The sequence below is a fragment of the Mycteria americana genome, unplaced genomic scaffold (assembly GCF_035582795.1).
Source record: "Mycteria americana isolate JAX WOST 10 ecotype Jacksonville Zoo and Gardens unplaced genomic scaffold, USCA_MyAme_1.0 Scaffold_133, whole genome shotgun sequence".
In the NCBI taxonomy this organism is placed as follows: Eukaryota; Metazoa; Chordata; class Aves; order Ciconiiformes; family Ciconiidae; genus Mycteria; species Mycteria americana.
In genome coordinates, this window is record NW_027445473.1 from 64,797 (window position 1) to 88,886 (window position 24,090).

The 24,090-nt window shown below is 63.2% G+C and overlaps 1 protein-coding gene across 1 annotated transcript; it reads right to left on the bottom strand.

Annotated features, from left to right (window-relative positions):
• Nucleotides 1-1,753: 1,753 nt before the first annotated feature.
• LOC142403196 (sodium/glucose cotransporter 2-like) lies at nt 1,754-23,220 on the bottom strand. The gene is made up of 14 exons (XM_075489389.1): nt 23,191-23,220; nt 19,930-20,034; nt 18,559-18,618; nt 17,369-17,473; nt 13,435-13,540; nt 12,376-12,456; nt 10,902-11,101; nt 8,639-8,774; nt 5,195-5,302; nt 2,882-3,032; nt 2,593-2,761; nt 2,286-2,501; nt 2,089-2,188; nt 1,754-1,941 (listed from the first exon to the last, which is right to left on the bottom strand). The coding sequence occupies exons 1-14, from the start codon at nt 23,203-23,205 to the stop codon at nt 1,754-1,756; spliced, it is 1,740 nt and encodes a 579-aa protein (XP_075345504.1). The 5' UTR covers nt 23,206-23,220.
• Between the last annotated feature and the right edge of the window lie 870 nt (nt 23,221-24,090).

The window sequence follows — 24,090 nt, forward strand, 5'->3', positions numbered from 1 at the left end:
ATTTTGGGCTCGTTTTGGGGCATTTCGGGTTCATTTCGAGGCATTTTGGACTCATTTTGGGCTCGTTTTGGGGCATTTTGGGCTCGTTTCGGGCTTGTTTCAGGGCATTTTGGGCTCGTTTTGGGGTATTTTGGGCTCATTTTGGGGCATTTTGGGCTCGTTTTGGGGCATTTTGGGCTCGTTTCGGGGTATTTTGGGCTCGTTTTGGGGCATTTTGGGCTCGTTTTGGGGTATTTTGGGCTCATTTTGGGGCATTTTGGGCTCGTTTTGGGGCATTTTGGGCTCGTTTCGGGGTATTTTGGGCTCGTTTTGGGGCATTTTGGGCTCGTTTCGGGTTATTTGGCGCTCGGGGGGCATTTCAGGCTCATTTTGGGGGGGTCCAGGGGGTTTCGCTCCCATTTTGGGGCGTTTCAGGCCGATTTAGGGGGATTTGAGGCTGATTTGGGGCTCGTTTGGGGCCGTTTTGGGGTTATTTTAGGGGGTTTGGGGCTTCAGGCCTCATTTTTGGGTAGTTTTGGGGCCATTTGGGGGTAGTTTAGGCTCATTTGGGGAATTTTTAGAGATCCTGAGCTCATTTTTGAGCGTTGCGGGTTCATTTGGGGGGCATTGCTGGCTTGGTTGGGGGTTATTTAGGGGCGTTTTGGCATCGTTTGGGGGCGTTTCGGGGCGGTCGGGCTCATTTTGGGGTGTTTTGAGCTCATTTGGGGGCATTTTGGGCTCAGTTGGGAGTTCGGAGATGGTTGGGGCCATTTGGGTGGGTTTGGGGCACATTTTGGGGTGTTTCAGGGGGTTTGGGAGTCATTTGGGGGCATTTCAGGCTCATTTTCTGGTTTAGGCTCATTTTGAGGCATTTTAGTCTCGCTTTGGGCTTGTTTGGGGGTATTTGGGGGCTTTGGGGGGGCATTTGAGGGCGTTTCATATGATTTTGAGGTAATTTGGGGGCATTTCAGGCTCATTAGCTGCATTTTGACGAGTTTTGGGCTTATTTGGGGACATTTTGGGCTCATTTTGGGCCGGTTTGGGCTCATTTGGGGGCGGTTTGGGCTCATTTGGGGGGGGGGGGGGGGCAGGATCATTTTGGGCCTTTGGGGGCATTTTGGGCTCATTTGGGCCAGTTTGGAGGCATTGGGGGCTCATTTTGGGGAGTTTTAAGGCGTTTGGGGTTCGTTTTGGGGCATTTTAGTCTCATTTGGGGGAGGTTTAGGGCGTTTTGGGCTCATTTTGGGACGTTTGGGGGCATTTTAGTCTCGTTTGGGGCCAGTTTTGGCTTATTTGGGGGCATTTTGTCATCATTTGGGGGGGTTCAGGATCATTTAGGGACATTTTGGGCTCATTTTGGGGCCTTTTGGGGAGTTTTGAGGCTCATTTTGGGGCGTTTTAGTCTCGTTTGGGGGAGTTTTGGCTTACTTTGGGGTGTTTAAATGTCATTTGGGGAGGTTTGGGCTCATTTGGGGTCTTTTCAGGCTCGTTTGGGGGCATTTGGGGCTCATTTTGGGGCGTTTTAGTCTCGTTTGGGGGAGTTTTGAGGCGTTTGGGGCTGATTTGGGGGCATTTCAGGGTTCTTTGGGGCCGTTTGGGGGTGATTTGGGGGTTTGGGGGCTCATTTGGGGGCATTTCAGGCTCGTTTTGGGGAGTTTTGAGGCAGTTTGGGTTCATTTTGAGCCATTTTAGTCTTGTTCCAGGCCGGGTTTGACTTCTTTTGGGGCAGTTTGGGCTCATTTGGGGGGCACTTTCAGTGTATTTGGGGGGGGTCTCAAGCGAAGTACCCCCAGAGGAAGACGGCGACGGCCATCAGGATCAAGGCGTTGACGTCCACCACGCGGCTCCACACCGGGTCCTCGAGGGGAGGGGCCGGGGGCTCAGCCCCGCCCCCTGTCCCCGGTTGCCCCGCCCCTTGGCCAACAGGCTCCACCCCCTGGCCAGCTGGCTCCGCCTCCACATCTGGAGAAGCGGGGGTGGGAGGGGGTGAGTTCCAGACCCTCCCCGCACCCCTGGGTCCCCTTCTCACACCCATGAGTCCCCTCCCCGCACCCATGGGTCCCCTCCCCGCACCCATGGGTCCCCTCCCCGGACACCCAGGTCCCTTACGCTGGAGCTGGACGCCGCCGGCCCCGTCTTTGGGCGGTTGTTGGTCAAGGTCAATCCGCGGTTCCCGGCTGTGTCGGAGGCTGAACACCAACCGGTGGAGCTGCGGACAACCGGACGCCTGTTGTCCCCCCCTCTGCCCGGACATGTGGGTGTCCCCGTCCCCCCCCCCAACATCTGGGTGACCCCCCCCAACTCACGTGTTGGCGAGGGATGGGAGGGTAGCAGAGGGAGACGACGATGACGATGAGGCCGGTGGCGAGGAAGAGGAGGGCGGCGAAATGGAGGTAATGGAGGCCGCAGACGAAGGAGGGACAGCGGCCGGGGGAGCCGCACGTCCCCGTCCCCAGGGCGAATTCGGGCACCAGCCGGGCCAGCCCCAGCCCCAGCCCCCCCAGGAGCCCCCAAAAAGCACCCTAGGGTGGGGAGGGGGGGGGACAAGTCAGCCACCCAGACCCCTGGGTGTCGGCCCCCCCCCCCACATCGCCGTCACCTCGAGTCACTCACGGGTTCGTTGACGCGGGGGACGAAGATGGCGAGGAAGAAGACGGCGGCTACGGGGGGGGCCAGGTAACTGGCGATGGCCTGGATGTAGTCGAAGAGTTGTCCCCCGCGCGCCGCCTCCACCACCGGCAGCCAGGCCAGGCTCAGCCCCACCATCGCCATGATCCACAGCCTGCGCACGACACCCGCGTTCCCCCCCGGTATCTGGGGCGGGGGGGGGGACACGACCCCCATCCCCAGATTCCTGGGTCCCCCCCCCCCTCCCAATCCCCGGACACCTTGGTCCCCCCACCTTCCAGCCATCAGGAGATGTCGGGGTCCGGCACGAGGCCGCAGGCGTTGGTAGACGTCGAGGGTGAAGAGGGCTCCGGAACTGGCGAAGATGGAAGCCAAGGAGGACATGAGGGCGGCCAGGACCACCGCCAGCATCAGCCCGCGCAGGCCTGGGGGGGTAGGGGGGGGGGGCACGGGGGTGAGGTTGGAATGAGGACCCCTCCAATAGCCCCCTAATAGCTTCTAATAACCTTTAAGAATGCCCTAATAGCCCTAAGAGCCGCTAATAACCTCTAAGAATGCCCTAATAGCCGCTAATAACGCCCTAATAACTTCTAAGAATCCCTAATAGCCCCCAATAGCCCTCTAATAGCCCTAAGAGCCGCTAATAACCCCCTAATAGCCTCTAAGAATGCCCTAATAGCCCCCTAATAGCCGCTAATAACCTCTAAGAATGCCCTAATAGCCTCTTAATAGCCCTAATAGCCGCTAATAACGCCCTAATAACTTCTAAGAATCCCTAATAGCCCCCAATAGCCCTCTAATAGCCCTAAGAGCCGCTAATAACCCCCTAATAGCCTCTAAGAATGCCCTAATAGCCTCCTAATAGCCCTAATAGCCGCTAATAACGCCCTAATAACTTCTAAGAATCCCTAATAGCCCCCAATAGCCCTCTAATAGCCCTCAGAGCCGCTAATAACCCCCTAATAGCCTCTAAGAATGCCCTAATAGCCCCCTAATAGCCGCTAATAACCTCTAAGAATTCCCTAATAGCCTCCTAATAGCCCTAATAGCCGCTAATAACGCCCTAATAACTTCTAAGAATCCCTAATAGCCCCCAATAGCCCTCTAATAGCCCTAAGAGCCGCTAATAACCCCCTAATAGCCTCTAAGAATGCCCTAATAGCCCCCTAATAGCCGCTAATAACCTCTAAGAATGCCCTAATAGCCTCCTAATAGCCCTAATAGCCGCTAATAACCCCCTAATAACTTCTAAGAATCCCTAATAGCCCCCAATAGCCCTCTAATAGCCCTAAGAGCCGCTAATAACCCCCTAATAACCTCTAAGAATGCCCTAATAGCCCCCTAATAGCCCAAATAGCTGCTAATAACCCCCTAATAATCTCTAAGAATGCCCTAATAGCCCCCTAATAGCCGCTAATAACCCCTAATAACCTCTAAGAGTGCCCTAATAACCCTCTAATAGCCGCTAATAACCCCCTAATAGCCTCTAAGAATGCCCTAATAGCCCCCTAATAGCCCAAATAGCTGCTAATAACCCCCTAATAATCTCTAAGAATGCCCTAATAGCCCCCTAATAGCCGCTAATAACCCCTAATAACCTCTAAGAGTGCCCTAATAACCCTCTAATAGCCGCTAATAACCCCCTAATAGCCTCTAAGAATGCCCTAATAGCCCTCTAGCAGTGCTAATAGCCCTCTAATAGCAGCTAATAACCCCCTAATAGCCTTCCAATAGCCCCTAATAACCTCCTAATAGCCCCACTAGTCCCCTAATCGCCCTAATAGCTCCCAATAACGCCCTAATAGCTCCTAGTAACACCCTAATAGCCCTAATAACGCCCTAATAGCCCTAATAATGCCTTAATAACGCCCTAATAGCCATAATAACACCCTAGTAGCCCCTAATAACGCCCTAATAGCCCTACTAATGCCCTAATAACGCCCTAATAGCCCCTAATAATACCCCAATAGCCCTAATAATGCCTTAATAACGCCCTAATAATGCCCTAACAACTCCCTAATGGCCCTAATAACACCCTAATGGCCCTAATAGCGCCCTAATACCACCCTAATAGCCCTAATAACGCCCTAATAGCCCCTAATAACGCCCTAGTAGCCCTAATAAGACGTTAATAACGCCCTCGTACCTCTAATAAGGCCCTAATAGCCCCTAATAACACCCCAATACCCCTAATAACGCCCTAATAGCCCCTAATAACACCTTAAAAGCCCTAATAACGCCCTAATAGCGTCCTAATATCCCTAATAATGCCTTAATAACGCCCTAATAGGCCTAATAATGCCTTCATAACGCCTTAATAACGCTCTAATGAGGCCCTAATAGCCCCTAATAACGCCCTAATAGCCCCTAATAACACCTTAAAAGCCCTAATAACGCCCTAATAGCGTCCTAATATCCCTAATAATGCCTTAATAACGCCCTAATAGCCCTAATAATGCCTTCATAACGCCTTAATAACGCTCTAATGAGGCCCTAATAGCCCCTAATAACGCCCTAATAGCCCCTAATAACGCCCTAATAGCCCTAATAAAGGCGCTAATAGCCCCAAAACCGCGGCGGAGCGTACCGGGGGGCAGGAGGGTGAGGACCAGGCGGGGGTAGGCGACGTTGGAGCAGCCCACGGGGGAGCCGCAGGCCCGCCGGCAGCCCTGCGGGTCGGCGCAGCCCACCACCTCTAGGGGGCAGCAGAGAGTCAGCGGGGAGCCCCCTGCTGGCCGCCGGGGGCACCGCGGGGGGTTCCGGGGGGGGGGAATTGTGGGTATTATAGCGGGATTATGTGAGATTACGGGAGATTAAGGCGGGATTAAGGGATATTAAGGGGAGATTATGAGGGATTGTGGGAGATTAAGGCGGGATTATAGCGGGATTAGGTGAGATTACGGGAGATTAAGGCGGGATTAAGGGATATGAAGGCGGGATTATGAGGGATTACGGGATATTAAGGCGGGATTATGAGGGATCATGGGAGATTAAGGCGGGATTACGGGGGATTATAGCGGGATTATGTGAGATTACGGGAGATTAAGGCGGGATTAAGGGAGATTAAGGCGGTATTATGAGGGATCGTGGGAGATTAAGGCGGGATTACGGGGGATTATAGCGGGATTATGTGAGATTACGGGATATTAAGGCGGGATTAAGGGAGATAAAGGCGGGATTATGAGGGATCGTGGGAGATTAAAACGGGATTACGGGGGATTATAGCGGGATTATGTGAGATTACGGGAGATTAAGGCGGGATTAAGGGAGATTAAGGCGCGATTACGGGAGATTAAGGCGGGATTATGAGGGATTATGGGATATTAAGGCGGTATTATGAGGGATCGTGGGAGATTAAGACGGTATTACGGGGGATTATAGCGGGATTATGTGATATTACGGGAGATTAAGGCGGGATTAAGGGAGATTAAGGCGGTATTATGAGGGATTATGGGATATTAAGGCGGGATTATGAGGGATCGTGGGAGATTAAGGCGGTATTACGGGGGATTATAGCGGGATTATGTGAGATTACGGGAGATTAAGGCGGGATTACGGAGATTAAGGCGGTATGAGGGATTATGGGATATAAAGGTGGGATTATGAGGGATTACGGGAAATTAAAGAGGGATTACGGCGGGATTATGAGGGATTGTGGGAGATTAAAGAGGGATTACGGCGGGATTATGAGGGATTATGGGAGATTAAGGTGGTATTACGGGGTATTATGGCGGAATTAAGGAAGAATTAGGAGGGGTTATGGGTAGATTAAGGCGGGATTATGGCGGGATTATGAGGGATTATGGGAGATAAAGGCGGGATTACGGGGGATTAAGGATTAGGGGGTTAGGAGGGATTATGAGGATTAAAGTGGGATTACGTGGATTAGGGCGGAATTATGATGCGTTGTGGGACATCGATGCGGAATTATGGGGATTAGGGCGGTATTATGGGGATTAGGACGGGATTATGGGAGATTAAGGCGGGATTATGGGGATTAAGACGGGATTATGGGCAATTAGGATGGGATTACGTGGGATTAAGGTGGGATTACGGGCATTAAGGCGGGATGATGGATTACAGGAGATTAAGACGGGATTATTTGGGATTAGGACGGGATTATGGGAGATTAAGGCGGTATTATGGGGATAAAAGCGGGATTAAGACGGGATTATGGGGATAAGGGGGAATTAGGGCGGGATTATGGGGGATTAGGGTGGGATTGTGTGGGATTATGGAGATTAAGGGGGATTATGGCGGGATTATGAGGGATTATGGGACATTAAGGCGAGATTATGGGAGTATGGGGGATTACGAGGGATTATGGGAGATTAAGGAGGAATTATGGGGATTAGGGGGAATTAGGGCGGGATTATGGGGATTAAGGTGGGATTATGGGGATCACGAGGGATTATGGGGATCATGGGGGATTAAGGCGGGATTAGGGGGGATTAATGCGGGATTAGGGGGGATTAGGTCGGGATTATGGGGATTAGGATGGGATTATGGGGGATTAAGGCGGGATTATGGGGGTTCTGTCGGGATTATGGGGGATTATGGGCTATAGGGGGTGTTACGGGGGCTCCTATAGGGTGTCTGGGGGCAACGGGGCTGGGTTGGGGGGGCGGGGGGTGCTGGGGTTGGGGGGGCGGGGGTGTGGGGGAGTATGGGGGCTATAGGGGGCTATGGGGGTCTATAGGCAGCTATGGGGTGTTATGGGGGGCTATAGGGGCCTATAGGGGGCGCTGGGGGCTATGGAGTCTATAGGGGGCTATGGGGGGCTATAGGGCGCTATGGGGGCTATAGGGGTCTATAGGGGTCTATAGGGCCCTATAGGGGGCTATGGGGGGGCTATAGGGCCCTATAGGGGTCTATAGGGCCCTATAGGGGGCTATGGGGGGCGCTGGGGGGTCACAGTGGGGCTCGCTGGGGAAGAGGACCCGGCGGCCATCTTGGGCGGCCATCTTGAGTGGCCATGTTGGGCAGCCATGTTGGGTAGCCATGTTGGGCGGCCATGTTAGGTAGCCACGTTGGGTAGCCACTTTGGGTAGCCATGTTGGGCAGCCATGTTGGGCGGCCATGTTGGGCGGCCATGTTGGGTAGCCATGTTGGGCAGCCATGTTGGGTAGCCATGTTGGGCGGCCATGTTAGGTAGCCACGTTGGGTAGCCATGTTGGGTAGCCATGTCGGGTGGCTGTGTTGGGCAGCCATCTTGGGCAACCATGTTGGTCAGCCATCTTGAGTAGCCATGTTGGGCGGCCATGTTGGGTTGGCCAAGGAGGGCTGGGGGACACCAAGGTGGCCGTGGGGTGGCCATGGGGGCAATTATGGGTCAAGATGGGTCTCCCTGGGGAAGAAGACATGGCGGCCATGTTGGGCGGCCATCTTGGGTCGACCAAGGATGGTCAGGGGACACCAAGGTGGCCGTGGGGTGGCCATGGGGGCAATCATGGCTCAAGATGGGTCTCCCTGGGGAAGAAGACCTGGCGGCCATGTTGGGCGACCATGTTGGGCGGCCATGTTGGGTCAACCAAAGACGGTCAGAGGACATGAAGGTGGCCATGGGGGCAATTATGGGTCAAGATGGGTCTCCCTGGGGAAGAAGACCTGGCGGCCATGTTGGGCGGCCATGTTGGGTTGGCCAAGGAGGGCTGGGGGACACCAAGGTGGCCGTGGGGTGGCCATGGGGGCAATTATGGGTCAAAAGGTGTCTCCCTGGGGAAGAAGACCTGGCGGCCATGTTGGGCGGCCATGTTGGGCGGCCATGTTGGGTCAACCAAAGATGGTCAGAGGACATGAAGGTGGCCATGGGGGCAATTATGGGTCAAGATGGGTCTCCCTGGGGAAGAAGACCTGGCGGCCATGTTGGGCGGCCATGTTGGGCGGCCATGTTGGGTCAACCAAAGATGGTCAGGGGACATGAAGGTGGCCATGGGGGCAATTATGGGTCAAGATGGGTCTCCCTGGGGAAGAAGACCTGGCGGCCATGTTGGGCGGCCATGTTGGGCGGGGTGAGCGAGGGGCGGCTGACCAGGGAAGAGGACGCGGGCGGCCATGCCAGGCAGCACCATGAGGAACATGGGCAGCACTTTGAGGTAGCCGCAGACGACGCAGCCGGCGCGGACGTGGGTCAGCGAGCGGCCGGCCAAGCACCGCTGCACGATCACCTGGGGGGGGGGGGGGGGGATTGCCATGGCAACCGGGGGGGTACAGCCCCCCCCCCTCCCCCCCCCTTCACTCCCAGTCAACCTCCCCAGTGCTCCCAGTGCGACCCTGGTGCCTCCCAGTTACAGCCCAGTGCCTCCAAGCGGCCTCCCAGTCCTCTCCCAGTACCTCCCAGTGCCCTTCAATCGCCTCCCAGTGCCCCCCCAGTTCCCTCCCAGTTCCTCCTAGCACCCCTCAAACCTCTCCCAGTGCCCTCCAGTCCCCTCCCAGTGCCTCTCAGTCCCTGCCACCATCTTCCAATCCCCTCCCAGTGCCTCCCAGTTCCCTCCCAGTGCCCCCAATCCCTTCCCAGTCCTTCCCAGTGCCCCCTAATCCCTTCCCAGTGCCTCCCAGTGCCCCTCAGTCGCCTCCCAGTGCCTCCCCGTGCCCTCCCAGTGTCTCTCAGTGCCTCCCAGTGCCTCTCAATCCCCTCCCAGCACATCCCAGTCCCTTCCCACCCCACCCCAGTGCCCTCCCAGTGTCTCCCAGCACCTCCCAGTGCTCCTCAATCGCCTCCCAGTGCCTCCCAGTCCCCTCCCAGTTCCTCCTAGCACCCCTCAAACCTCTCCCAGTGCCCTCCAGTCCCCTCCCAGTGCCTCCCAGTCCCTGCCACCATCTTCTAATCCCCTCCCAGTGCCTTCCAGTCCCCTCCCAGTGCCTCCCAGTCCCTGCCACCATCTTCTAATCCCCTCCCAGTGCCTTCCAGTCCCCTCCCAGTGCCCCCAGTGCCTCCCAGTCCCCTCCCAGTGCCTCCCAGTGCCCCCAATCCCCTCCCAGTGCCTCCCAGCACCTTCCAATCCCTTCCCAGTCCTTCCCAGTGCCCCCTAATCCCTTCCCAGTGCCTCCCAGTGCCCCTCAGTCGCCTCCCAGTGCCTCCCCGTGCCCTCCCAGTGTCTCCCAGCACCTCTCAGTGCCTCTCAATCCCCTCCCAGTTCCTCCTAGCACCCCTCAAACCTCTCCCAGTGCCCTCCAGTCCCCTTCCAGTGCCTCCCAGTCCTGCCACCATCTTCCAATCCCCTCCCAGTGCCTCCCAGTCCCCTCCCAGTGCCTCCCAGTGCCCCCAGTGCCTCCCAGTCCCCTCCCAGTGCGTCCCAATCCCCTCCCAGTGCCCCTCAATCCCTTTTCATGCCTCCCAGTGCCCTTCCAGTGTCTTCCAGCACCTCCCAGTCCCCTCAGTCCCCTCCCAGTGCCTCCCAGTGTCCCTCAGTCCCCTCCCAGCACCTTCCAGTCCACTTCCAGTGCCTCCCAGTGCCCCCCAATTCCCTCCCAGTGCCTCCCAGTCCCCTCCCAGTGCCTCCCACTGTCCCTCAATCCCCTCCCAGCACCTTTCAGTGCCCTCCCAGTGCCCCCCAATTCCCTCCCAGTGCCACCCAATCCCTTCCCAGTGCCTGCCAGCGCCCCTCAATCCCTCCTCAATACCACCCAGTGCCTCCCAGTCCCTTCCCAGTGCCTCCCAGTGCTCCCCAATTCCCTCCCAGTGCCTACCAATCCCTTCCCAGTGCCTCCCAGCGCCCCCCCAATTCCCTCCCAGTGCCTCCCAGTCCCCTCCCAGTGCCCCTCAATCGCCTCCCACTGCCCTCCAATTCCCTCCCAGTGCCTCCCAGTCCCTTCCCAGTGCCTCCCAGTGCCCCCCAATTCCCTCCCAGTGCCTCCCAGTCCCCTCCCAGTGCCTCCCACTGTCCCTCAATCCCCTCCCAGCACCTTTCAGTGCCTTCCCAGTGCCCCCCAGTGCCCCCCAATTCCCTCCCAGTGCCTCCCAGTCCCTTCCCAGTGCCTCCCAGCGGCCCTCAATTCCCTCCCAGCACCTTTCAGTGCCCTCCCAGTGCCCCCCAATTCCCTCCCAGTGCCACCCAATCCCTTCCCAGTGCCTCCCAGCGCCCCTCAATTCCTTCCCAGTGCCTCCCAGTCCCTTCCCAGTGCCTCCCAGTCCCCTCCCAGTGCCTTCCACTGTCCCTCAATCCCCTCCCAGCACCTTTCAGTGCCCCCCAATTCCCTCCCAGTGCCTCCCAATCCCTTCCCGGTGCCTGCCAGCACCCCTCAAACCCTCCTCAACGCCTCCCAGTGCCCTCCCAGTGCCCTCCCAGTCCCACCTGGTCGGTACACCAGTACCAGGCGGAGATGACGCCCAGTCCCAGGAGGAGGCCGGGCCAGGGCAGGTCCCCGGTACTGGGATGCCGCAGGAGGTGGAAGGCGTCGGGGCGGGGGCGACCGCAGGGACCCGTCACGTTGGGGGGCAGCGCCAGGGGGTAACGCTCCACCAGCCCCTCGTAGCCCCCCACAGCGCCCAGCGCTGCGGGTTTCCCAGTATGGACCAGTATGGACCAGTAAGGACCAGTACGGACCAGTATGGGGTGGGGGGGAGGCACAGCGTGCCTTCCCAGGGCTCCTGCTGCCTCCTCCCAGTGCTCCCAGTACATCCCAGTGCTCCCCCCCAGAGCTCCCCCACAAGGCCCAGCACCAGTATAAACCAGTATGGACCAGTATGGACCAGTAAGGACCAGTATGGACCAGTATGGGGGGGGGGGGAGGCACAGCGTGCCTTCCCAGAGCTCCTGCTGCCTCCTCCCAGTGCTCCCAGTACATCCCAGTGCCCCCCCTAGAGCTCCCGCACAAGGCCCAGCACCAGTAAGAACCAGTATGGACCAGTATGGACCAGTATGGACCAGTATGGGGTGGGGGGGAGGCACAGCGTGCCTTCCCAGGGCTCCTGCTGCCTCCTCCCAGTGCTCCCAGTACATCCCAGTGCCTCCCCCAGAACTCCCCCACAAGGCCCAGCACCAGTGTGGACCAGTATGGACCAGTAAGAACCAGTATGGACCAGTAAGGACCAGTAAGGACCAGTATGGGGTGGGAGGGAGGCACAGCGTGCCTTCCCAGGGCTCCTGCTGCCTCCTCCCAGTGCTCCCAGTACATCCCAGTGCCCCCCCCCAGAGCTCCCCCACAAGGCCCAGCACCAGTGTGGACCAGTAAGGACCAATATGGACCAGTATAGACCAGTACGGCACTACAGTGCTGCCTTCCACTGCCTCCCAGTACCTCCCAGTTGATCCCAGTGCCCCTCAATCCTTTCCCAGTGCCTCCCAGTGCCTCCCAGTGCTTTCCAGTGCCCCAATGCCCTTCCAGCACCTCCCCAGCACCCCTCAGTCCTCTCCCAGTGCTCCCAGTGTCTCCCAGTGCCCCCCATTCCCCTCCCAGTATCCACCAGTCCCCTCCCAGTGCCTCCCAGTCCCCTCCCAGTATCCACCAGTCCCCTCCCAGTGCCCCCCAGTCCCCTTCCAGTGCCTCCCAGTCCCCTCCCAGTGCTCCCAGTCCCCTCCCAGTATCAACCAGTCCGGTCCCAGTGCCTCCCAGTCCCCTCCCAATGCTCCCAGTCCCCTCCCAGTATCAACCAGTCCCCTCCCAGTGCCCCCCAGTCCCCTTCCAGTGCCTCCCAGTCCCCTCCCAGTGCTCCCAGTCCCCTCCCAGTATCAACCAGTCCCCTCCCAGTGCCTCCCAGTCTCCTCCCAGTATCCACCAGTCCCCTCCCAGTGCCCCCCAGTCCCCTCCCAGTGCTCCCAGTCCCACCGTAGCCGGCCAGGACGGAGGCCCCCACGACGATGATGAGGGTCTGCACCAGGTCCGCGTACATCAGCGCCGCCAGCCCCCCTGCAGGCCACGCCCCCAATAGGCCACGCCCCCATTAGGCCACGCCCCCATCATCACCTCCCACCACCAGGCCACGCCCTCCCCCCCTCAGGCCCCGCCCACGGGCCTTAAACCCGCCCCCTGGTGCCACCAGCACACCTAAGCCCTCCTTTAGCCACGCCCCCTTCAGACCACGCCCCCTTCTGACCGCGCCCCCTCAGGCCACGCCCCCTCAGGCCACGCCCCGCCCGCGCGGCTTAGCCCCGCCCTTGGCACCACTGGGCCCCACCCCCATGATCAACCGTTGGCCACGCCCCTTACCAGGCCCCGCCCCCTCGCCTTAGCCCCACCCCCGAACAGCATGTGACCCACCCTCGGCCCCGCCCCTCTCCGACCCCGCCCCCTTTGACCCCTGGCCACTTAGCCCCCACCCCCTTTTGGGTCACACCCCATCTGACCACGCCCATTTCGACCCCGCCCCTTCCCCCGAACCCCACCAGCTCCCGCCCCTCTTGGGCCCCACCCCCTCTGTCTCCGCCCACACAAGCCACGCCCCTCCTCTGTGGCCCCGCCCCCTGCCCTGGGCACCACCAACTCCCATCCGCATGCCAGCCCCCTTGGGCCCCGCCCCCTTTTACTCCGCCCCATGTGGCCCCGCCCCTTCTCTGAGGCTCCGCCCATGCAAGCCACGCCCCTCCTCTATGGCCACGCCCCTTTCCCCTGGCACTACCGACTCCCACCAGCACATGCACCCCAGGTCCCCGCCCCCTTTGGCCCCGCCCCCTGTGTCCCCGCCCCATCTGGCCCCACCCATTCGCAGCGTCCCCGCCCACGCAAGCCCCTCCCCTCCTCTATGGCCACGCCCCCTGCCCCGGGCACCACCGACTCCCACCAGCACACGCGCAGCTTGGGCCCCACCCCAGGTCCCCGCCCCCCTGTGGCCCCGCCCCCTTTGGCCCCGCCCCTTCCGGCCCCGCCCCCCTCAGGCCCCGCCCCCACCGGTGACGGTGTAGAGGGCGGTGACGGCCAGCAGGGCCCCCACGGCGGCGTAGAGGTCCCAGCCCAGCGCCTCCCGGATGAAGATGGCCCCCGAGTACATGTCCACCTGCGGGGCGGCGCCTATAGCCACCCTATAGGGACCCCCGGGGCCTCCGGGGTCCCCCCGGCCCCACAGGGGCTCCCCGAGCCCCATAGGGGCCCCCAGAACCCCATAGGGACCCCTCCGTCCCTATAGGGATCCCCCGACACCATAGGGACCCCTTCGTCCCTATAGGGACCCCCAGATCCCATATGGACCCCTCCGTCCCTATAGGAACCCCCAGAACCCCATAGGGACCCCTCCGTCCCTATAGGGATCCCCCGACACCATAGGGACCCCTCCGTCCCTATAGGGACCCCCAGAACCCCATAGGGACCCCTCCGTCCCTATAGGGACCCCCCGACACCATAGGGACCCCTCCGTCCCTATAGGAACCCCCAGAACCCCATAGGGACCCCTTCGTCCCTATAGGGACCCCCAGATCCCATATGGACCCCTCCGTCCCTATAGGGACCCCCAGACCCCATAGACATCCCCCGACACTATAGGGACCCCCAGAGCCCCATAGGGACCCCTCTGTCCCTATAGGGACCCCCCGACCCCACAGGGAGCCGTCTGGTCCTATAGGGACCCCCCGACCCTATAGGGACCCTCCAAACCCCATAGGGACCCCCAGACCCCATAGGGACCCCTCCATCCCTATAGGGACCCCCAGACCCCATAGGGACCCCCAGACCCCACAGGGACCCGTCAGTACCTATAGGGACCCCCAGACCCCATAGGGACCCTCCAAACCCCATAGGGACCCCCAGACCCTATAGGGACCCCTCCATCCCCATAGGGACCCGTCACTACCTATAGGGACCCCCAGATCCTAGAGGGACCCTCAAAACCCCGTAGGGACTCCCCAGACCCCATAGGGACCCCTCCGTCCCTATAGGGACCCCCAGACCCCATAGGGACCCTCCAAACCCCATAAGAATCCCTCAGTCCCTATAATGACCCCCAGACCCTATAGAGAACCCCCCAGGCCCTATAGGGAACCCTCCAGATCCCATAGAGACCCCAAATCCCATACCCCCCCCCCAAACCCCATAGAAGACCCTTCCAAGGACCCCTAGCCCCTATAGGTCCCGTCCAGCTCCTATAGATCCCCCTTAGCCCCTATAGGACCCCCTCATCCCCTACAGATCCCCCCCAGCCCCCATAGGGTCCCCCCAAAACCCAATAGAGGAACCCCCCCAAGGACCCCCAGCCCCTATAGGGTGCCCCCAGCCCCCATAGAAGCCCCCCCCCAGGACCCCCGGCCCCTATAGACCCCCCAGCCCCTAAAGGTTCCCTATAGATCCCCTCCCAGCCCCTATTGATCCCCTATAGGTCCCCTAGGGTCCCCCCCAACCCCTATAGGTCCCTCTTAACCCTTAGAGGGGCCCCCTCAGCCCCCATAGAAGACACCCCTCCAGGACCCCCGGCCCCTATAAAGCCCCCCAGCCCCTATAGATCCCCCTCAGGCCCCCTAGGGTCCCCCCCAGCCCCCATATGTCCCCCCCAACCCTCAGAGGAGCCCCCTCATCCCCGCTAAAGAGCCCCCCCCTCAGCCCCCCCGGCGCCTATAGCCCCCTATACCCCCCCATAGCCCCCCTATAGATCCCCTATAGGTCCCCTAGGGTCCCTTCCAGCCCCTATAGGTCCCCCCCCAGCCCTCAGACGGGCCCCCTCAGCCCCCCTAGAAGCCCCCCCCTCCCCCCCCAGGCTCCTATAGCCCCCATAGCCCCCCCATACCCCCCCCATAGGTGCCCTATAGATCCTCTATAGGTCCCCTAGGGTCCCTTCCAGCCCCTATAGGTCCCCCCCACCCCTCAGAAGGGCCCCCTCAGCCCCCCTAGAAGCCCCCCCGTCCCCCCCAGGCCCCTATAGCCCCCATAGTCCCCCCATACCCCCCGTATAGATCCTCTATAAGTCCCCTATAGAGGGCCTATAGAACCCCCATAGGCCCTATAGATCCTCTATAGGTCCCCTAGGGTCCCTTCCAGCCCCTCCCCAGCCCCTATAGGTCCCCCCCACACCTCAGACGGGCCCCCTCAGCCCCCCTAGAAGCCCCCCCCTCCCTCCCCGCGTCCCCTATAGCCCCCATAGCCCCCCCATGCCCCCCCTATAGGTGCCCTATAGGTCCCCTAGGGTCCCCCCAGCCCCTATAGGTCCCCCCCAGCCCTCAGAGGGGCCCCCTCAGCCCCCCTAGAAGCCCCCCCCTCCCCCCCCGCGGCCCCTATAGCCCCCATAGCCCCCCCATACCCCCCCTATAAGTGCCCTATAGATCCTCTATAGGTCCCCTAGGGTCCCTTCCAGCCCCTATAGGTTCCCCCCAGCCCTCAGACGGGCCCCCTCAGCCCCCCTAGAAGCCCCCCCCCTCCCCCCCCGCGGCCCCTATAGCCCCCATAGTCCCCCCATACCCCCCGTATAGGTGCCCTATAGATCCTCTATAGGTCCCCTAGGGTCCCTTCCAGCCCCTCCCCAGCCCCTATAGGTCCCCCCCACCCCTCAGAGGGGCCCCTTCAGCCCCCCTAGAAGCCCCCCCCCTCCCCCCCCTCGGCCCCTATAGCCCCCATAGCCCCCCCATACCCCCCCTATAGGTGCCCTATAGGTCCCCTAGGGTCCCCCCAGCCCCTATAGGTCCCCCCCACCCCTCAGAGGGGCCCCTTCAGCCCCCCAAAAAGCCCCCCCCTCCCTCCCCGGCCCCTATAGCCCCCCCCAGCCCCCCCATACCCCCCCTATAAGTGCCCTACAGATCCTCTATAGGTCCCCTAGGGTCCCCCCAGCCCCTATAGGTCCCCCCGAGCCCTCAGACGGGCCCCCTCAGCCCCCCTAGAAGCCCCCCCGTCCCCCCCAGGCCCCTATAGCCCGCATAGTCCCCCCATACCCCCCGTATAGGTGCCCTATAGATCCTCTATAGGTCCCCTAGGGTCCCTTCCAGCCCCTCCCCAGCCCCTATAGAGGGGCCCACCCCTCAGAGGGGCCCCCTCAGCCCCCCAAAAAGCCCCCCCCTCCCCCCCCGCGGCCCCTATAGCCCCCCCCAGCCCCCCCATACCCCCCCTATAGGTGCCCTATAGGTCCCCTAGGTTCCCCCCAGCCCCTATAGGTCCCCCCCAGCCCTCAGACGGGCCCCCTCAGCCCCCCTAGAAGCCCCCCCGTCCCCCCCAGGCCCCTATAGCCCCCATAGCCCCCCCATACCCCCCTATGAGTGCCCTATAGATCCTCTATAGGTCCCCTAGGGTCCCCCCAGCCCCTATAGGTCCCCCCCACCCCTCAGAGGGGCCCCCTCAGCCCCCCTAGAAGCCCCCCCGTCCCCCCCAGTCCCCTATAGCCCCCATAGTCCCCCCATACTCCCCGTATAGATCCTCTATAGGTCCCCTAGGGTCCCTTCCAGCCCCTCCCCAGCCCCTATAGGTCCCCCCCACCCCTCATAGGGGCCCCTTCAGCCCCCCAAAAAGCCCCCCCCCTCCCTCCCCGGCCCCTATAGCCCCCCCCAGCCCCCCCCATACCCCCCCTATAGGTGCCCTATAGATCCTCTATAGGTCCCCTAGGGTCCCCCCAGCCCTCAGACGGGCCCCCTCAGCCCCCCTAGAAGCCCCCCCCTCCCCCCCGGCGGCCCCTATAGTCCCCCCCAGCCCCCCCATACCCCCCCTATGAGTGCCCTATAGATCCTCTATAGGTCCCCTAGGGTCCCGCCAGCCCCTATAGGTCCCCCCCAGCCCTCAGAGGGGCCCCCTCAGCCCCCCTAGAAGCCCCCCCCGGCCCCCATAGCCCCCCATACCCCTCCCCATAGGTGCCCTATAGGCGCCCCATAGGTGCCCCATAGGTGCCCCATAGGTGCCCCATAGGTCCCGCGGGCCGTACCGCGATCTTGGTGGACACGTAGAGCCCCAGGGAGAGCAGCGCCAGGTACAGCCGGATGCGCGCCCCCCCGAAGCGCTTCCCCAGGTACGCGGGCATCGTCGGCACCTGGGGGGGGCGGGTTTGGGGGGGGCCCGGGGGGGGCACCCCGGGGGGGAAGGGGTTTGGAGGGACCCGGGTTTGGGGGGGCACCCCGGGGTGGGGGGGGGAGGAGGGGGGGGCCGGGTTGGGGGGGGCCCCGGGGTGGGGGGGGAGGGGGGGGGGGACCCGGGTGTGGGGGGGCCCGGGGGGAGACCCCGGGGTGGGGGGGGGGAGGGGTTTGGGGGGACCCGGGTTTGGGGGGGCCCCGGGGGGGAGGGGGAGGAGGGGGGGGGGGACCCGGGTTTGGGGGGGCCCGGGGGGGGCACTCCGGGGTGGGGGGGGGAGGAGGGGGCCGGGTTTGGGGGGGCCCGGGGGGGGACCCCGGGGTGGGGGGGGAGGAGGGGGGGGCCGGGTTGGTGGGGGCCCGGGGGGGGCACCCCGGGGGGGGGGGGAGGGGGGGGACCCGGGTGTGGGGGGGCCCGGGGGGGGACCCCGGGGGGGAGGGGGAGGAGGGGGGGGCGGGTTTGGGGGGCCCGGGAGGCGGGGGGGGGACCCCGGGGGGGGGACCCGGGTGTGGGGGGGCCCGGGGGGGGCACCCCTGGGTGGGGGGGGGGGAGGAGGGGGGGGAAGGGGTTTGGGGGGACCCGGGTTTGGGGGGGCCCGGGGGGGGGCAAGAGTGGGGGGACACCCCGGGTTGGGGGGCCCGGGAGGGGCGGGGGGGACGGACCCCGGGTTTGGGGGGGCCCCGGGGGGGGACCCCCGAGTCGGGGGGGGTCAGGGGTTTGGGGACCCCCCCCCCCCCCCATAGCCCCCCCGACGGTGTCCGGGCGACCCCCACCCCATAGGACCCCCAAAGAGGACCTGGGCCCCTCCCCCTCCTCGGGTGCCCCGCCCCCCGATGCCCCGCCCCCCGATGCCCCGCCCCCCGGGTGACCCCCCGATACCACTCCCCCGATGCCCCGCCCCCCCGATACCCCTCCCCCCCGTGCCCCCCGGGTACCCCCCCCCCGCTGCCCCCCCTTGGCCCCGCCCCCTCGGCTCCGCCCCCTCGGCTCCGCCACCTTGGCCCCGCCCCCCTTGGCCCCGCCCCCCTTGGCCCCGCCCCCGCTCACCCCCGCCCGCAGGTAGATGGGGACGAAGACCCAGCCCAGCAGCAGGACGATGAACATGCCCTGGGGGCGGGGCCGGGGGCGTGGTCACCGGGGGGGCGTGGTCACGGGGGCGGGGACAAGGGAAAGGGGCGGGGCCAGGCGGGGTAATTAGGGGCCATGGGGGATAATTAGGACTACGGGGGGCTATAGGGGCTGTAGGGGGTTCGGCGGGGGGGGGGGGGGCTGTAGGGGCTATAGGGGGGCTCTAGGAGCCATAGGGGCTATAGGGATCTATAGGGGTCTATAGGGGGCTTTAGGGGATCTCTAGGGGTCTCTAGGGGTCTATAGGGGTCTATAGGGTCTATAGGTGTCTATAGGGGTCTCTAGGGGTCTCTAGGGGTCTATAGGTGTCTCTAGGGGTCTCTAGGGTCCATAGGGGTCTATAGGGGTCTCTAGGGGTCTCTAGGTGTCTATAGGGGTCTCTAGGGGTCTATAGGGTCTATAGGTGTCTCTAGGGGTCTCTAGGGGTCTCTAGGGGTCTGTAGGTGTCTATAGGGGTCTCTAGGGTCCATAGGGGTCTATAGGGGTCTCTAGGGGTCTCTAGGGGGTCTATAGGGCCCATAGAGGTCTCTAGGGTCCATAGGGGTCTCTAGGGGTCTCTAGGGGTCTCTAGGGGGTCTATAGGGCCCATAGAGGTCTCTAGGGTCCATAGGGGTCTATAGGGGTCTATAGGGTCCATAGAGGTCTCTAGGGTCCATAGGGGTCTATAGGGGTCTACAGGGTCCATAGAGGTCTCTAGGGTCCATAAGGGTCTATAGGGGTCTCTAGGGTCCATAGAGGTCTCTAGGGTCCATAGGGGTCTATAGGGGTCTATAGGGTCCATAGAGGTCTCTAGGGTCCATAGGGGTCCCTGGGGGTCTCTAGGGGGTCTATAGGGTCCATAGAGGTCTCTAGGGTCCATAGGTGTCTATAGGGGTCCATAGGGTCCATAGGGGTCTCTAGGCTCCATAGGGGTCCCTGGGGGTCTCTAGGGGGTCTATAGGGTCCATAGAGGTCTCTAGGGTCCATAGGGGTCTATAGGGGTCTCTAGGGTCCATAGGGGTCTATAGGGGTCCATAGGGTCCATAGAGGTCTCTAGGGGTCTCTAGGGGGTCTCTAGGCTCCACAGGGGTCCCTGGGGGTCTCTAGGGGTCCATAGGGTCCATAGGGGTCTCTAGGCTCCATAGGGGTCCCTGGGGGTCTCTAGGGGTCCATAGGGTCCATAGGGGTCTCTAGGCTCCATAGGGGTCCATAGGGTCCATAGAGGTCTCTAGGGGTCTCTAGGGGGTCTATAGGCTCCACAGGGGTCCCTGGGGGTCTCTAGGGGTCCATAGGGTCCATAGGGGCACTCACGCTCCACTCGAAGCCCCCCACGGCGATGCCGCCGGCCGCCCCCGTCCCCGCCAGCCCCACAAAGTGCCCCGAGCCGATGTTGCTGGCGAAGAGCGAGGCCCCCACCTGCCCCCGCGGCACCCACGCGTCACCGCGGCCGGCCCACGGGGACCCACGGGCACCCACGGGGCACCCACGGGGGACCCACCCCTGGCCCACCCCTGACCCACGGGAGACCCACAGGGGACCCAACCCTGACCCACGGGGGACCCACGGGGGACCCACACCTGACCCACGGGGGACCCACCCCTGACCCACGGGGGACCCACGGGGCACCCACGGGGGACCCAACCCTGACCCACGGGGGACTCACGGGGGACCCACGGGGGACCCAACCCTGACCCACGGGGGACTCACGGGGGACCCACGGGGGACCCACCCCTGACCCACGGGGGACCCATCCCTGACCCACGGGCCACCCATGGGGGACCCACGGGGGACCCACCGCTGACCCACGGGGGACCCACGGGGCACCCACGGCGGACCCACCCCTTACCCACCCCTGACCCACGGGGGACCCACGGGGGACCCACACCTGACCCAAGGGGGACCCACCCCTGACCCACGGGGGACCCACCCCTGACCCACGGGGGACACACGGGAGACCCACGGGGGACCCACACCTGACCCACCCCTGACCCACGGGGCACCCACGGGGGACCCAACCCTGACCCACGGGAGACCCAACCCTGACCCACCCCTGACCCACGGGGGACCCACCCCTGACCCACGGGGGACCCACGGGGGACCCAGAGTGACCCACAAGTGACCCAGAGGCAACCCACAGGTAATCCACAGGCCACCCAGAAGTGACCCACGGGCGACCCACGCGTGACCCACAAGTGACCCACGGGTGATCCACACGTGGCCCACGAGTGACCCACGAGTGACCCAGAGGTGACCCATAAGTGACCCACAGGTGACCCACGAGTGACCCACGAGTGACCCACGAGTGACCCATAAGTGACCCACGAGTGACCCACAGGTGACCCATAAGTGATCCACAGGTGACCCACGAGTGACCCGGAGGGGTCTCAGAGCTGTCCCATGGGTGCCCCAAGGATGCCACCCCCTGGCCCCACGTCCCCGTGTCCCCACGTGTCCCCTGCGTCCCCCCCCGCGTGTCCCCCCGTGTCCCCCCCCCGTGTCCCCCCGTGTCCCCACGCATCCCCGTGTCCCCCCGTGTCCCCTGTCCCCGTGTCCCTGTGTCCCCATGTCCCCCCGTGTCCCCCTGTCCCCCACGTGTCCCCGTGTCCCCCCGTGTCCCCTGATGTCCCCATGTCCCCACGTCTCCCCATGTCCCCGTGTCCCCCCGTGTCCCCTGATGTCCCTGTGTCCCCCCACGTCCCCCTGTGTCCCCACGTCCCCGTGTCCCCCGTGTCCCCACATCCCCCCATGTCCGCTCGTGTCCCCACGTGTCCCCGTGTCCCCCCATGTCCCCTGATGTCCCCATGTCCCCACGTCTCCCCATGTCCCCGTGTCCCCCCGTGTCCCCCGATGTCCCCGTGTCCCCATGTCCCCACATGTCCCCGTGTCCCCGTGTCCCCCCGTGTCCCCACATGTCCCCATGTCCCTGTGTCCCCAATGTCCCCCCGTGTCCCCCAATGTCCCCGTGTCCCCGCATCCCCTCATGTCCCCACGTCTCCCCGTGTCCCCCGATGTCCCCGTGTCCCCCAATGTCCCCCGTGTCCCCACATCCCCCCGTGTCCCCCGATGTCCCCACGTCCCCCGATGTCCCCATGTCCCCGTGTCCCCACATCCCCCCGTGTCCCCTGATGTCCCCGTGTCCCCCCATGTCCCCAATGTGTCCCCGATGTCCCCATGTCCCCGTGTCCCCACATCCCCCCATGTCCCCAATGTCCCCCCGTGTCCCCGTGTCCCCCCACATCTCCCCTTGTCCCCCAATGTCCCCATGTCCCCGTGTCCCCCTGTCCCCCCGTGTCCCCCAATGTCCCTATGTCCCCGTGTCCCCACATGTCCTCGTGTCCCCTCACATCCCCCCATGTCCCCCGATGTCCCCGTGTCCCCATGTCCCCCCATGTCCCCTGATGTCCCCACGTCCCCCAATGTCCCCATGTCCCCATGTCCCCCGATGTCCCCATGTCCCTGTGTCCCCAATGTCCCCCCGTGTCACCGATGTCCCCATGTCCCCATGTCCCCACATCCCCCCGTGTCCCCCGATGTCCCCGTGTCCCCGTGTCCCCACATGTCCCTGTGTCCCCCCACATCCCCCCGTGTCCCCATGTCCCTGTGTCCCCAATGTCCCCCCGTGTCCCCCAATGTCCCCCGTGTCCCCACATGCCCCCATGTCCCCCGATGTCCCCATGTCCCTGTGTCCCCAATGTCCCCCTGTGTCCCCCAATGTCCCCGTGTCCCCGCATCCCCTCATGTCCCCACATCCCCCCATGTCCCCGATGTCCCCGTGTCCCCGTGTCCCCACATGTCCCTGTGTCCCCCCACATCCCCCCGTGTCCCCATGTCCCTGTGTCCCCAATGTCCCCCCGTGTCCCCCAATGTCCCCGTGTCCCCGCATCCCCTCATGTCCCCACGTCTCCCCGTGTCCCCCGATGTCCCCGTGTTCCCTGATGTCCCCATGTCCCCACGTCCCCCCGTGTCCCCCGATGTCCCCGTGTCCCCGATGTCCCTGTGTCCCCGTGTCCCCCCACATCCCCCCATGTCCCCATATGTCCCCATGTCCCCAATGTCCCCCCGTGTCCCCCGATGTCCCCGTGTCCCCACATGTCCCCGTGTCCCCCAATGTCCCTGTGTCCCCACGTCCCCCCATGTCCCCCAATGTCCCCGTGTCCCCGTGTCCCCACATGTCCCCGTGTCCCCGTGTCCCCCCGTGTCCCCACATGTCCCCCTGTGTCCCCGTGTCCCCACATGTCCCTGTCCCCCCACATCCCCCCGTGTCCCCATGTCCCTGTGTCCCCAATGTCCCCCCGTGTCCCCCAATGTCCCCGTGTCCCCGCATCCCCTCATGTCCCCACGTCTCCCCGTGTCCCCCGATGTCCCCGTGTCCCCGTGTCCCCACGTCCCCCCGTGTCCCCCAATGTCCCCGTGTCCCCGTGTCCCCCATGTCCCCCTGTGTCCCCCGTGTCCCCACATCCCCCCGTGTCCCCTGATGTCCCCGATGTCCCCGTGTCCCCACATGTCCCTGTGTCCCCCCACATCCCCCCATGTCCCCCGATGTCCCCTGTCCCCTGTCCCCGTGCCACTCACGGGTCCCCAGGCCATGCTCCTCCCGGCCAGGAAGTACCCGCTGATGGTGCTGCGGTTCCCCCGGCGCAGGGACTGCGGGGCACCAGTGCTCCCAGTGCTCCCAGTACGGGGCACCAGTGCTCCCAGTGCTCCCAGTACGGGGCCACCAGGGCTCCCAGGGCTCCCAGTACGGGGCACCAGTGCTCCCAGGGCTCCCAGTACGGGGCATCAGTGCTCCCAGGGCTCCCAGTACGGGGCATCAGTGCTCCCAGTGCTCCCAGTACAGGGTCACCAGGGCTCCCAAGGCTCCCAGTACGGGGCACCAGTGCTCCCAGGGCTCCCAGTATGGGGTCACCAGGGCTCCCAGGGCTCCCAGTGCTCCCAGTACAGGGCACCAGTGCTCCCAGTGCTCCCAGTACGGGGCACCAGTGCTCCCAGGGCTCCCAGTACGGGGCCACCAGGGCTCCCAGTACGGGGCATCAGTGCTCCCAGTGCTCCCAGTACGGGGTCACCAGGGCTCCCAAGGCTCCCAGTACGGGGTCACCAGGGCTCCCAGGGCTCCCAGTATGCAGCCACCAGTGCTCCCAGTATAGGAATCCCCAGTGCTCCCAGTATGGAGCCACCAGTGCTCCCAGTATAGGGCTCCCCTGTGCTCCCAGTGCTCCCAGTATAGGACTCCTCAGTGCTCCCAGTATAGGGCTCCCCAGTGCTCCCAGTGCTCCCAGTATAGGAGTCCCCCATGCTCCCAGTGCTCCCAGTATGGGACCACCAGTGCTCCCAGTATAGGGCTCCCCCGTGCTCCCAGTGCTCCCAGTATAGGACTCCCCAGTGCTCCCAGTATAGGGCTCCCCAGTGCTCCCAGTGCTCCCAGTATAGGAATCCTCAGTGCTCCCAGTATAGGAGTCCCCCGTGCTCCCAGTG

Excerpts from the sequence above, each read along its gene's own strand:
- LOC142403196 (XM_075489389.1), bottom strand. Across the intron at positions 17,474-18,558 it reads CCATCTACCTGCGGGCGGGG|GTGCCGACGATGCCCGCGTA; the intron begins GTGAGCGGGGGC and ends CGCCCCCCCCAG. Across the intron at positions 3,033-5,194 it reads CCTCACCCTCCTGCCCCCCG|GCCTGCGCGGGCTGATGCTG; the intron begins GTACGCTCCGCC and ends CTACCCCCCCAG.